Source organism: Oncorhynchus clarkii, chromosome 22 (genome assembly GCF_045791955.1).
Source record: "Oncorhynchus clarkii lewisi isolate Uvic-CL-2024 chromosome 22, UVic_Ocla_1.0, whole genome shotgun sequence".
NCBI classification, from domain to species: Eukaryota; Metazoa; Chordata; class Actinopteri; order Salmoniformes; family Salmonidae; genus Oncorhynchus; species Oncorhynchus clarkii.
In genome coordinates this window covers 20,549,556-20,564,464 of record NC_092168.1, presented here as the reverse complement: position 1 = coordinate 20,564,464, position 14,909 = coordinate 20,549,556, and the positions used below count along the sequence as shown (strand labels likewise).

The following is a 14,909-nucleotide window of genomic DNA, read 5'->3' as shown; positions in this document are numbered from 1 at the left end:
GTTGGACTGAGCCTTGATGCATGGAACATGGTGAACAGTCTTGGGTGGCTGGAGTCTTTGGCTATTTTTTTGTGTGTGCTAACATGATTGACCAGACACAGTCAGGTCTAAATCCTATTTTAAGGTCAGGCCACGTACACAGGTGTGTAGTTTCAACGTCCTGTTAAAACACATGTGTCAGCATTGTTGGTTAAGGGCTTGTAAGTAAGCATTTCACTGTAAGGTCTAGGGAACCTGTTGTATTTGGCTCATGTGACAAATACAATTTGATTTGTTAGTAAGAGGAAATTTGATTATTGGGTCAAACCAATGTGTGACGAAAGCTGATGGCTGATGTGTCAAAATCATGAGTAATGCATTACAATGCATCAGGGATGAAGATTAATATATTTTCCTCCCTGATTCAGGCACCGGGGAGCATAGTTTGTTGGTTTATCTTGTCTGCTGTGAAAACACTCATTCAAATGAAATGTTAACCTAACAATTCATTCATACATCTGGTACCCTACATGGGGCGTTACCCTTGGAGCGACTGAACACACTGATTACGCATGTGTTTCTCTGTTGCTCATTAAGAACAACTTGATTTAAGTCTTGGTGTGGTTCAATGTGGAAGTTACTGATATTTGTCCCCCATGAGACACCATAGGAACAAAGCCAGTATTACTTCCTCAAAATATTCTGAATTAATCTAATTTAAGAAATCTTGTAATTCATTTTAACGTTTTCGCCAAGGAGGTTTTAGTCATGCAATTTTACATCTAGCTAAGGTGTTTGGTGCAGTATTTCTCAACTAAAAAATGTGAGACCTGCTGTCTTACGTAAACAAAGTCTGATCCTCTGCACTGATGGGCAGGTTTGTCTCACTGTCTGTGTGTTCTGCGGTAGGATTGGATAGAGTGCAACAACTGCAGCTGTGTATCCTGTGTTAGTGGGTAAGAGAGCATTGTCGAAATCAAAATCAAATCGTCAAGTCATGACAAAATTAACCTATTTACACTGTAGTAAATTTTGACACTAGAATAAATGTTTCTGACTAATAACATTGCCACATAGAAAACAGCCTATCAAATCAGTTGTTAATTGCCTTCAGTTGCGCTTTAAGGGGATAGTTGACCCCAGAAATCTAAGTATGTCCAATTAAATGGTGCCAATCTTTCCCAATTATTTGATTGTATTATTAATTAACTATATGAATGTACAAATAGCAGAAACAAGCTGATTGCAGGTACTAGTTACAAGTACCGACTACAGTACGTTGATAAAAGTTGTATCCTGTGTGTGAGAGAGCAAAGTGAGAAGAGAGCGGCTACGCTCCAATAGCCATACTAGCATACCACATGGAATGAAGCAGAATGTACTGGCCATGCATTCTAAATGGTATACTAGTGTAGATATTGGAACATAAACTCGATATAGCCTCTTTTCCAATATCCATAGTAGGATAACCATGTAGAATGCATGGCCAATACATTCTGCTTCATTCCATGTGGTATTTTAGTGTGGATATTGGACGGAGCCTGACAGCCAGTCCCAATTCAGATCTGCAAACATCTGAGTGATGCACAGGGACATTCCCAGCATGCAATGTGTTGTGTACCTCCAGCCACCAGTCCTGACTCTCCCAGTTGGATGGCCACGCCGAACCCTCCCAGCTTCACTGGAGCGCTGTTCTCTTTAGACGCCAGGAGGACACAGTGGGGCTGGAGGACAAATGGAAAGAAAGAAAGAGTGGGGAAGGGAGAGAGAGAGAACAATATATTACATTTTTGATGAAATAGCCAGTATAATATTTAAACTGCATCCAATGGCTTATCATAGTGATCTACGCTTTATTATTGCCAATAGGTTCAGTACACATCATTGCATTCTGTATCAGAAAGTAGGCTGGCCCTCGCTTAAGTCTCGCAGATCATGCACGGCTCTCTTTTTGGTTCATAAAGCCCAATTGTGCAAACTTCCGCCATTTTTTACTTCACTTTAAATTACAGACATATGAGCCACCAGACCTGATCACAGGGATGGCTATAACTCTAGAGGTCCCGTTGACCACTACAGAATTAGGGAAATCGCTCCGTAAATGGAATGATCTACAGATGCTCTGGCGCCTCAAAGGGCAGTTCAAGTTGTTAATGAAGGACCTCATTGTTGAAGAATGTGTTTGTTCTGAAACGGCTTGTAGTATGGTATGTTTGTATCGTGCTGTATGTTCGGATGTTGTACATTTTTATAAATTGTGTTCATGAAGGGTTCTCTTGAAAAAGAGGCCGTGGTCAAATAAAATAAGCAATTGTGCACACAATCCAGAAAATTGCCTTTGACTTCACAATGACGCTTAAAGACACACATAGCGACCTCAGAAGGATGTTCTATTTTAAACCATTAAAGGAGACACCCACCAATAAAATATAATCTAAATACAAGACACACCCTCACACCCACCCTGAAACCCAGAAGTACCCCACTACAGTGGAAAGTCAGACATAATATTGTACATCGGGAAGCAAAGAAAAAAGTTTGAGCAAATGAGAAACTGTCTAGGTATAGGATCTAGGTATTTGATCTAGGTATAGGATCTAGGTATAGGATCTAGGTATAGGATCTAGGTATAGGATCTAGGTTTAGGATCTAGGTATAGGATCTAGGTATAGGATCTAGGTATAGGATTTCGGTATAGGACTTGCTAAGAATTCCATCAGCTCTTGTCAAGCTGTAAGCGCAATCTGCAAGTGTATCTGTAGGGTTAACATTTTACTTCCAATAAAATAGGCTCTTTTAATATGAGCATATTAAAACAACAACATAATCATAAACACTGCAAAACACCCTGGTAAATCCATTATCCCTCCACCCTGTGTCTGACAGACTACTGACTCCTGTGCTGTTCTGTGGTGTGTGTGTGTGTGTGGGTGTTTGTCTACCTAACTAAATCCTTTGAGTATGTACACTACATGACCAGAAGTATGTGGACAACTGCTGTTCGTGTGGGGACCTGCTTCCATTCAGCCACAAGCATTAGTGAGGTCGGGCACTGATGTTGGGCGATTAGGCCTGGCTCGCAGTCGGTGTTCCAATTCATCCCAAAGGTGTTCGATGGGGTTGAGCTCAGGGCTCTGGGCAGGCCAGTCAAGTTCTTCCACACCGATCTCGAAAATGTCAGCCTTGCTTTGTGCACAGGGGCATTATCATGCAGAAACAGGAAAGGGCCTTCTACAAACTGTTGCCACAAAGTTGGAAGCACAGAATCGTCTAGAATGTCATTGCATGCTGCGGCGTTAAGATTTCCCTTCACTGGAACTAAGGTCCAGGCCAGGCCCCAACCATTATTCCACCTCCACCAAACTTTACAGTTTGCACAATGCATTGGGGCAGGTAGCGTTCTCCTGGCATCCACCAAACCCGAATTCGTCAGTCAGGATCTGCCAAATGGTGAAGCGTGATTCATCACTCCAGAGAGCGCGTTTCCAATGGCGGCGAGCTTTACACCACTCCAGCCGGCGCTTGGCATTGCGCATGGTGATCTTAGGCTTGTGTGAGGCTGCTCAGCCATGGAAACCCATTTAATGACACAGTTATTCTTGCTTCCAGATGCAGTTTGGAACTCAGTCAGTGTTGCAACCAAGGGATGACGATTTTTACGCGCTACGTTCTTCAGCGCTCAGTGGTCCCTTTCTGTGAGTTTGTGTGGCCTACCACTTCGCGGCTGAGCCGTTGTTGCTCCTAGACGTTTCCACTTCACAATAACAGAATTTACGGTTGACCGGGACAGCTCTAGCAGGGCAGAAATTTGACAAACTGACTTGTTGGAAAGGTGGCATCCTATAACTGTGCAATTGTTGAAAGTCACTGAGCTCTTCGGTAAGGCCATTCTACTGCCAATGTTTGTCTATGGAGACTGCATGGCTGTGTGCTCAATTTTATACACCTGTCAGCATCATGGGGGGAAGAATAGATGTTCCTCTACTTCTCAAATTAGGGGTGTCCACATACTTTTGTATATATAGTGTGTGTGTGTGTGTGTCTAATTTACTATGGTCTGAGTAGGGCTACAGCCATGAAAACATCATTACAGAAACCTACACATCAAAGAGAGTTTGAAGACTTGCTCCAATGAATCGCTGACACATACATGTGTAAATCTGTTAACAAGAGTTGTACATGACGCCACCACCACCACAGACTCTTGTATTTTTCTCTTTAAAAGACAAGTTCCTGTCTCATTCTGAACACATTCTGAAGTTACTTTTGTCTCCATCTATTACTAGTTTTCAGTTTTTCCCAAAATGCTGGGTTGGGCCAAGGGTTAGGCCGAAGATAGTTATTCTGAGTGGTAAATTAAAATCGGGTTGAAGCTTGAACCATAGTGGCTACAGAATGTTTTTTTTTGACAACCTAATAAAAATGAGAAAGCCTGTACGTGGGTCAACCACTGTCCTATATAAGTAACATGTATACTTCAGGTATGCTATATAATCAGTGTATACATTTTATAAATTGTGTTCATGCAGGGTTCCCTGTATACATAGGCGGTCTATGCTCTGTGGTCCTAGCGGTTGCTCTAGCAGTAGGCTGGGCCCTGCCCTGTGTGTGTGTGTGTGTGTGAGCAAAAGTGTGCGCGCGCTCTGCCCTGTCTCTCGGTCTCTGTGGTTTAAAGCTGTAGTCAACCCCCCCCCCTTTTTGCTTGAAGTTTTCTCAGTTAAGACTCTGTACTTTGGCATTTCACAGCTTTCGAGAGTAGATCGCAGCTGAAGGGAATGCAGAGAAGGAGAGGAAATAGAGAGAAAGTGAGAGAGGAAGAGGGGAGAGAGATTCTGGGGATCCTGAGGCTTTTACGACCTGTTAGTCACAGTTCTCCAGAGAATAGTTGAAGTCGTAGAAAGACAGATACTGAGAACCTAGACCTGGAACCTTCATCTACAGGCATCTATTCAGGGCAGCTCCAACTTTCTATGAAACGGGGAGAAAAGCTGGAGCAAAACAGACTGGATTAAGAAAATACAATTTATGCTAAAAACAGAACTACAAATCTGAAAGAGAATGAATGAGAGGGAGAGAATGTGCCACACATGAATGTGCCGCACAAGCACATTCACAAAGAGTGAAGAGAAACAACATCTACAATGGTCACAATTCACTGGGTGAGTACAGTGTGTATTCAATGAAAAGCTGTTTCCAGATTAAGGGTAAGGCAAAATCATTTTATGTGATTGTGTTGTGAATTCTTGTGTTGCCATTTTTGTTTCAAACCGAACGCATTGATTATGTAAATTCTAAATCATATTCTCACAGTGCAAAGACAAAATTATTTCCATATACTGGATAGAGCCCTGAGTGAGGGAATTACAAAATACCACCCGCAACATTTCCAATCAAGGTTTAACTGGCAGGTCTCTGAAGTATTTTGCAAAGGGGAAAAGTATCACTGTTAATTTGAAAAGTAAAGTAAAATCTGTTATCCCCTGCATGTTCCTCTATAAGGTAGGCCAGGTAGTGTAGTCTGTAGTTGTTTGTCAGGTGGTCAATCAGCTGGCCAGAGATTTGTACAGGACCTGAGTAATGTACAGTATAATTAATTATTAGTGGATTAGGTGCTGATCTGGACCTAAATCATCCAGCTTGGCCTCCTGCCATCAAAACAGACCAGAACTAATTAGAGCGAATAACTTTCCCAAGAGAACATTCTGTAAGAACCAAGAAACACTTTTGGTTGATTTAAGGAAGTAGATTTTTTAAAAACGAGCTTGTGCACTATATGGAATGTGTCTGACTTTATTATGATAGTTTATGATACGAGGAAGTAGACAACGTTTCTGGATAAAATGTTATTTTCCCTGACTTTCTCCCCTATGCAGGACTAAGGAACAGGGAAACCGATGCTATGACAACCAACTTCCCTGCCAACGTCACATTCTTTCCCTTTCCCAAGTCCTCCCACTCACTCATTGCCACGGAGACTACCTTCAAGAACCTCTTGACCGCCACAACCCCCGACCCCAGGGAACACTGTCAACTTGACGACAGCTCCCTTCAGATCCCTCTAGCAGTCCTCTACTCTGTCCTATTCGTCTTGGGCCTGGCCGGCAACATACTGGCTCTCTGGGTCTTTCTATACGTCCACTCCAAGAAGAACTCTGTCCGAGTATTCCTCATCAACGTAGCGTTAGCCGACCTGCTACTGGTCATCTGTCTCCCATTCAGAGTCCTCTACCACAGTAAAGGGAACCACTGGGACATGGGCCCAACCCTCTGTAAGGTCGTGGGAAACCTCTTTTATATGAACATGTATATCAGTATCACCTTATTAGGGTTGATCAGTGTGGATCGCTATCTGAAGATCCAGCGTAGCGTCGTGGGGCAGTATCGCCTCCAGGCCACCAGATGGAGCTCCACCGTCTGTGGGACCATCTGGATCCTGGCCTTCGCCTCCGTCATACCCATGATCCTCCTCTCCGAGGGCAATGAGGAGTTGAACAAGTGGGTTTTATTTTTCAAGAAAAATGAATTTACAAATTTTTTGAGGAGAACTTTGTTGATATGCTTTATTTGAGTAGGGTCCAACATTTTGAACAATTACACTAATAGTAATTTTATTTTCTCCCAATCCCCCAGGTGTTTCCAGTATAAACAGAGAAAGCATGCGCAGGGGAAGGCCTATTTTAACCTCTTCCTGGTTGCTGTGTTCTGGTTTGTGTTTGTCTGCCTTGTGGTGTCTTATGGGAAAATTGCACTCAAGCTGCTGAGGGCGTCGAGAGATAAACCGGACCTCCCCAACGCGACCCGCTACAACCGTACTGCCAGGAAGTCCTTCTTCGTCCTCTTTCTGTTTACCATCTGCTTCGTCCCCTATCACATGGTCCGGGTGTTCTACGTCGTCTCCCAGATCAGCGAAACTTCCTGCTTCTGGAGGGGTGTGGTAGACCAAGCCAACGAAGTGGTGTTGCTACTCTCTGCCCTCAACAGCTGCCTAGACCCCATGATGTACTTCCTGTTGTCGGAGTCCGTGAGGAAAGAGACACTCCGATTGGTCAATAAGATGTTCCGACTGAGTGCCTCGGGTGGCAGTGGGAGTGGCTCCAGTGTGGATTGTGGGAGGAGCCTTGAGGAGCAGCCAACCGTTAGTTTCATCAGTAATCTAAGGAGAAAAATAACTGTCCAGCCCTCCCTCCTTCAGATATAAATAAGATGAAGTTGTCACTAGACACTGATCCGAGGTCAGTTTTGGACTTTGTTGGGCCACAAAATAGCAGCAAAGTCCATCCTCCTTCAGGTATCAGGACCAGCCAGCATAAGCCATTTTGTGCCAAGAACAACTTGAAGAGGGACAGTCCGGGAGAGCATCAACACGACTCTATGGAATTGGGGCATTAACTATTAGAGTCTTTATCATAAAGGAAGCATTAGCGTCCAGTCAGATGACAGTTTTTGCAGGGTATATGTCATGTTAAAGGACTGCACAGACATTGAGAGGACCATACAGACACCACAGTGACATTACTGAGAGCATAATGGGACTTTTATAAATGAAGAAATTGAATCACTTGGTCATGACATGCTGGTGGAAAACAACAAAGACAATACCCAATCTCACTTATAAAAGCCATGAAGACACGCTATGCTAAAATAAAATATGTGGGACTATGATGACAAAACATCAAATATTACTATTCATTGTGAAGAGGCGACTGGATGGTTGTTGAGTGGTTTTGTAACAGCTTTTTGCCTGTTTCAATGTTTCATATATTGCCTGTAACAGATACATTTTGAGACATTAGAAACTATGTTGAATAATTAACATGAAAAAATGAATAAATTGAACAATGTAATGAAAATGGCATTGTTGTTATACTACTGGTATACTGTACATATTGCAACATTGGGCCTTGGTTGGCCCTCAGTAAAAACCAAAGCATTGATTTGTCATATACTCATATGAATGGATTTATAAAGACTTGTTACATCAGACAATGCGAATGACAGACTACAACAAGTAGACACTCAAAGTGCTGAATAGCAATATCCCAAGTTCAGGCAGGTCAGGCAGGTCTAGCATGGACAGGGAAGAGTACAACAACCTCTGTATGAGGCCACTATAAGGCGCCCTCCACTTTATTATTCATTAAGGTGGAGTGTGTAGCGATGGTATTACCAACGATGATAAGAAGATTTAAAGTCTTTGACCACAGTAAGACAGATTGTGTTCTTTGCCCACAGTAACATAGGATGCGAGAGAGAGAGAGAGGAGAGAGAGAGAGGAAGAGAGAGAGAAAGAGAGAGAGAGAGAGAGAGAGAGAGAGAGAGAGAGAGAGAGAGCTATAGTGGTTCCTCATTATATCATTATTTTATTAACAAAATGTGTTTCTTTGTTTTTTAGGCTTCTGTACAGTCTACAATACATACTGTAGTAAACATGGGAAAGTGTCTAATTCCTTACATAAGGGAGAGCAGGCCATGTATGTACTACAGAATGCAGGGCACGCAGGAGACCGGTGTTATTTCATAGTTGTGATGTCTTCACTATTATTCTACAATGTTGAAAATAGTCAAAATAAAGACAAATCCTGGAATGAGTAGGTGTGTCCAAACTTCTTACTGGTACTTGCTTAATTAATTTGATTAATATTATGGTGTTTCTATTCCATGAAAAATGAAAAATCCTCTGGGTTTCCGTTAGGATGGAACAAAAAATATGGCGCTGGACAACGTGAGGCTCATAAATTCAGAGCATTGTCAGTTTGTAAATTAAGACCGTTTCGCTCTCGGAGCGCACACTGGACGTTCGAGCCGAGGAGTAGGGTTGATTTGAGCGTTCTGGCCTTACAACGGCAGTCAAGCACCCAAGCTTGGCTAGCTACTTCCAGACACAAATGAGAACACTCTGACCATTTCACTCGGCCTAGCAGAGCTGGTAAGGCAGTTTTTGTGTTAACCAGAGCGTTGGTGACTGTAAATGTGCTGCTGAAAACAATTTAATTACCCTTTTTCCCGACATTTACTGACACCGGTCATATTCAACAGGCGCTTGTAAATGAATTATTCTGCGCTCTGGTACACTCAGACGAGAGTGCTCTGAAATCCGTGTAGATAGTAGGCTGGACACATTACATTTTTTATTTTCTTTGCTGATAAAAACTAGTTAATTGCATCCGCCGTGGAGACCAGTTTCATAATATGACCATATTTCCCAGCTGCTTGCTGTCGTTTTGAAGTAATTGCAAAAAACAGGCCTTATTTTAGAGCATTTTTCACCCTGCCAGCTCCTATTAGTTATATTGAGCACTGTGGCACCAACTCGCCTTCCGAACGTTCTATTCCTAGTTTATTGTTCAACGTCACAATGCCTGCTTCGCTATTGTTGGCAATGAGACCTGCTCACGTTGTTTTATAGTTAAAATGTAAACACAAAAACATTTGATTGGAACATTTGATCTGCGGTCTTCCCATTGTTTCCTAAGGGGGAAATATAGGCATGTCTGTCTATTCCGCCAAATATCCCGTAATGTGTATATTTAGATTTTTTTTTCAAGTCGGACGCCATTTTAACCATGAGAATCTCTTCTTTCTAATTATGTAAGCCTGGGCAGCTAGCTTGGTTGTCATCAAATGCTAGCCCTAAAATATCTGTTGCTGCCAAGTCATTATTTCCCTGAGGGTTAGCTTTGCAATAACCAAGTGGTGAGACACATAGCCCTCTATATTTAAATGTTTCAGGTACACTCCGATAGGTGTCTGCGTCACATACAGTATCTTCTATTGTTTGTCCTCATGTGTCTGTTTTTCAGCATAAAGTACTCTGTAGCCACTTAGTGTGGACACCAGGTGAGACCAGACACACACAATAACAGTCTCTCTTCACTTCATCCCTCTCCCCCTTCTCCCTAAATCCTCTAGGTTATATCAGCTGTTTTGGTGAACCCCTCCCGCATCTGAACTGGCTGACACAGAGGGCACAGCATGATCATAGGTGAGAGGTCACTTGGTCGGGTCAACAGGAAGTATTATTAAAGATGCTTTACATTGAAATACAGACAGAGATGTAGTAGTCCCAGAGTTAATGATCCAAGGTCAGTTTTGCATTTCACCTCCTGATGATTATGATGACGGACCGTGTTAGAATAAAAAAACAAGGCTGAATCATGTACTCTCTCTATCCATCTGTCACTCGTCTGCAGTTATGTTTTGATGTGAGAGAGGAAACCAGTCCCGTTATCGCCACCTCAACCACTCTTAAGATAACCTTACAGGGCCAACTGGGGGCCCAAGGCTGGTTAGGAGACACTACAATTGTGATGAACTGAGAGAATATTAGGGTAGCACTGTAATTCATTAATCATATGTTGTCTGCCGCTGTTCTTACCTCTTTCCCTTTCTGTCTTCTACACCTCTCTCCCCACCTCGTCTTTCTTCCTCGTTTTATAATGCACATCATATGTGCATTGAAGTACAGATTGAACTTGTGTTTAGAATATAATATTACAATTATGATAATTATAATGCATGTATTATGTATTTATAACACCTGGATAATTAACTTCTTTCAACAAAGCGTTTCACATTCTCCACTGGTTGGAATTAAGTATCTCATTGAAATACTATCCTGTGTCCTCAGATTAATGCAGATGAAGGGAGTCAGATATGCATATTTTTCTCTGTAAATATGAATTACAAATCAATCATGTTTATAGTCTATTGCATAGTTACAATGTGTAATCATTGATGTCCCAGGAGCAGGAGTGGTAAACACTGTTGAAGTGTATAATTTTCAGGACCCTGTCTTTCAAAGATAATTTGTAAAAATCCAAATAACTTCACAGATCGTCATTGTAAAGTGTTTAAAACCTCTTGGAACCACCCATCCCGGATCCGGGATAATTGTCATCAACTACGCTAAATAGCATAGCGCAACGGTCAAATAATCTTACTAGAAAATATTCATATTCATGAAATCACAAGTGAAATATAGCGAAACACAGCTTAGCCTTTTGTTAATCACCCTGTTGTCTCAGATTTTGAAATTATGCTTACAGCGAAAACAATACAAGCGTTTGTGTAAGTTTATCGATATACTAGTAAAACATTATGTACACCTAGCGGCAGGTAACTTGGTCACGAGAATCAGAAAAGCAATCAAATTAATCGTTTACCTTTGATGATCTTCGGATGTTTTCACTCACGAGACTCCCAGTTAGACAGCAAATGTTCCTTTTGTTCCATAAAGATATTTTTTATATCCAAACACCTCCGTTAGTTTGATGCGTTATGCCTAGGAATCCACTGGAAATAGCGGTCACGACAACGCAGACAAAAATTCCAAATGATATCCATAATATCGACAGAAACATGGCAAACGTTTTTTTATAATCAATCCTCAAGGTGTTTTTCAAATATCTATTCGATAATATATCAACCGGGACAGTTGGCTTTTCACTAGGACCAGGAGGAAAAATGGCTATCTCTCTGTTTAGCACAAAAATCACACTGAGAGCCAACAACTGACCACTTACGCAATGTGGACGTTTACGCTCATTCTTCAAAATAAAGGCCTGAAACTACGTCAAAAGGCTGTAGACACCTTAGGGAAGCCACAGAAAAAGGAATCTGGTTGATATCCCTTTCAATGGGCAATAGGGATGCATAGAAAGACAGGGCGTTTCAAAATAAGAGTCATTTCCTGATTGGATTTTTCTCAGGATTTCGCCTGCAATATCAGTTCTGTTATACTCACAGACAATATTTTTACAGTTTTGGAAACTTTAGAGTGTTTTCTATCCTAAGCTGTCAATTATATTCATATTATAGCATCTGGTCCTGAGAAATAGGCAGTTTACTTTGGGAATGTTATTTTTCCAAAAATAAAAATAGTGCACTGTTTCGCATGCTTGTTGAACCATAAACAATTAATGAACATGCACCTGTGAAACGGTCGTTAACTTCTTTGGGGGGCAGCATTGAGTAGCTTGGATGAATAAGGTGCCCAGAGTAAACTGCCTGCTACTCAGGTCCAGTTGCTAATATTATTAGTAGACTTGGATAGAAAACACTCTGAAGTTTCTTTTATTTATTTATTTTATTTATTTTTTGAATTTTACCCCTTTTTCTCCCCAATTTCGTAGTATCCAATTGTTGTAGTAGCTACTATCTTGTCTCATCGCTACAACTCCCGTACGGGCTCGGGAGAGACGAAGGTTGAAAGTCATGCGTCCTCCGATACACAACCAACCAAGCCGCTGCTTCTTTAACACAGCGCACATCCAACCCGGAAGCCAGCCGCACCAATGCGCCGGAGGAAACACTGTGCACCTGGCCACCTTGGCTAGCGTACACTGCGCCCAGCCCGCCACAGGAGTCGCTGGTGCGCGATGAGACAAAGACACCCCTACCGACCAAGCCCTTCCTAACCCGGGCGACGCTAGGCCAATTGTGCGTCGCCCCACGGACCTCCCGGTCGCGGCCGGTTACGACAGAGCTTGGGCGCGAACCCAGGACTCTGATGGCACAGCTGGCGCTGCAGTACAGCGCCCTTAACCACTGCGCCACCCGGGAGGCCCCTGAAGTTTCTAAAACTGTTTGAAGGATGTCTGTGAGTATAACAGAACTCATATGGCAGGTAAAACCTGAGAAAAAAAATCCAACCAGGAAATGGGAAATCTGAGGTTTGTAGTTTTTCAACTCATTCCCTATCGAATACACAGTGTCTATGGGGTCATATTGCACTTCCTAAGGCTTCCACTAGATGTCAACAGTTTTTAGAACCTTGTTTGTGACCTCTACTGTGAAGTGGGGGCGAATGAGAGGGGATTGAGTCAGAGGTCTGGCAGAGTGCCATGAGCTGACCACGCACGTTCACGTGATAGTTAGCTTGCGTTCCATTGCAATTCTACAGACAAAGGAATTCTCCGGTTGGAACAATATTTGAAGATTTATGATTAAAACATCCTAAAGATTGATTCTATACTTCGTTTGACATGTTTCCACGAACTGTAATATAACTTTTCGTCTGAACTTTCGCATGGACTTGTCTGCGCGTCGTGAGTTTGGATTGTGTACTAAACGCGTGAACAAAAAGGAGGTATTTGGACATAAATGAGGGACTTTATTGGACAAATCAAACATTTATTGTGGAACTAGGATTCCTGGGAGTGCATTCTGATGAAGATCATCAAAGGTAAGTGAATATTTATAATGCTATTTCTGACTTCTGTTGACTGTACAACATGGCGGATATCTGTTTGGCTGTTTTGATGTCTGAGCGCTGTACTCAGATTATTGCATGGTGTGCATTTTTGGTAAAGCTTTTTTTAAATCTGACACAGCGGTTGCATTAAGGAGAAGTTCCATGTATAAAACTTGTATTTTCATCAACATTTATGATGAGTATTTCTGTAAATTGATGTGGCTCTCTGAAAATCACTGGATGTTTTGGAATTACTGAACGTAACGCGCCAATGTAAAGATTTTTTTTATATAAATATGAACTTTATCAAACAAAACATACAGTGAGGCAAAAAAGTATTTAGTCAGCCACCAATTGTGCAAGTTCTTCCACGTAAAAAGATGAGAGACGCCTGTAATTTTCATTATAGGTACACTTCAACAATGACAGACAAAATTAGAAAAAAAATCCAGAAAATGACATCGTAGGATTTTTAATGAATTTATTTGCAAATTATGGTGGAAAATAAGTATTTGTCAATAACAAAAGTTTATCTCAATACTTTGTTATATAACCTTTGTTGGCAATGACAGAGGTCAAACGTATTCTGTAAGTCTTCACAAGGTTTTCACACACTGTTGCTGGTATTTTGGCCCATTCCTCCATGCAGATCTCCTCTAGAGCAGTGATGTTTTGGGGCTGTTGCTGGGCAACACGGACCTTCAACTCCCTCCAAAGATTTTCTATGGGGTTGAGATCTGGAGACTGGCTAGGCCACTTCAGGACCTTGAAATGCTTCTTACGAAGCCACTCCTTCGTTGCCCGGGCGGTTTGTTTGGGATCATTGTCATGCTGAAAGACCCAGCCACATTTCATCTTCAATGCCCTTGCTGATGGAAGGATGTTTTCACTCAAAATCTCACGATATATGGCCCCATTCATTCTTTCCTTTACACGGATCAGTCGTCCTGGTCCCTTTGCAGAAAAACAGCCCCAAAGCATGATGTTTCCACCCCCATGCTTCACAGTAGGTATGGTGTTCTTTGGATGCAACTCAGCATTCTTTGTCCTCCAAACACGACGAGTTGAGTTTTTACCAAAACATAATATTTTGGTTTCATCTGACCATATGACATTCTCCCAATCTTCTTCTGGATCATCCAAATGCTCTCTAGCAAACTTCAGACAGGCCTGGACATGTACTGGCTTAAGCAGGATTTGAGTCCCTGGCGGCGTAGTGTGTTACTGATGGTAGGCTTTGTTACTTTGGTCCCAGCTCTCTGCAGGTCATTCACTAGGTCCCCCCGTGTGGTTCTGGGATCACCGTTCTTGTGATCATTTTGACCCCACGGGGTGAGATCTTGTGTGGAGCCCCAGATCGAGGGAGATTATCAGTGGTCTTGTATGTCTTCCATTTCCTAATAATTGCTCCCACAGTTAATTTCTTCAAACCAAGCTGCTTACCTATTGCAGATTCAGTCTTCCCAGCCTGGTGCAGGTCTACAATTTTGTTTCTGGTGTCCTTTGACAGCTCTTTGGTCTTGGCCATAGTGGAGTTTGGAGTGTGACTGTTTGAGGTTGTGGACAGGTGTCTTTTATACTGATAACAAGTTAAAACAGGTGCCATTAATACAGGTAACGAGTGGAGGAAAGAGGAGCCTCTTAAAGAAGAAGTTACAGGTCTGTGAGAGCCAGAAATCTTGCTTGATTGTAGGTGACCAAATACTTATTTCCCACCATAATTTGCAAATAAATTATT

The 14,909-nt window shown here is 42.1% G+C and overlaps 2 protein-coding genes across 7 annotated transcripts in view; one reads left to right on the top strand and one right to left on the bottom strand.

The window, feature by feature from the left end:
• LOC139380555 (calcium/calmodulin-dependent serine protein kinase a) overlaps positions 1-14,909 on the bottom strand; it is a 202,611-nt gene that overhangs the window by 45,080 nt on the left and 142,622 nt on the right. For all 6 annotated transcript variants that reach the window (XM_071123306.1, XM_071123307.1, XM_071123310.1 and 3 more), the window contains exon 6: positions 1,601-1,703. In XM_071123306.1, coding sequence (XP_070979407.1) covers positions 1,601-1,703 — 103 coding nt within the window. The remainder of the gene's footprint in view (positions 1-1,600; positions 1,704-14,909) is intronic.
• On the top strand, positions 4,691-8,564 carry LOC139380226 (probable G-protein coupled receptor 34). Its single transcript, XM_071122760.1, has 3 exons — positions 4,691-5,138; positions 5,853-6,474; positions 6,610-8,564. The coding sequence occupies exons 1-3, from the start codon at positions 5,042-5,044 to the stop codon at positions 7,175-7,177; spliced, it is 1,287 nt and encodes a 428-aa protein (XP_070978861.1). The 5' UTR covers positions 4,691-5,041; the 3' UTR covers positions 7,178-8,564.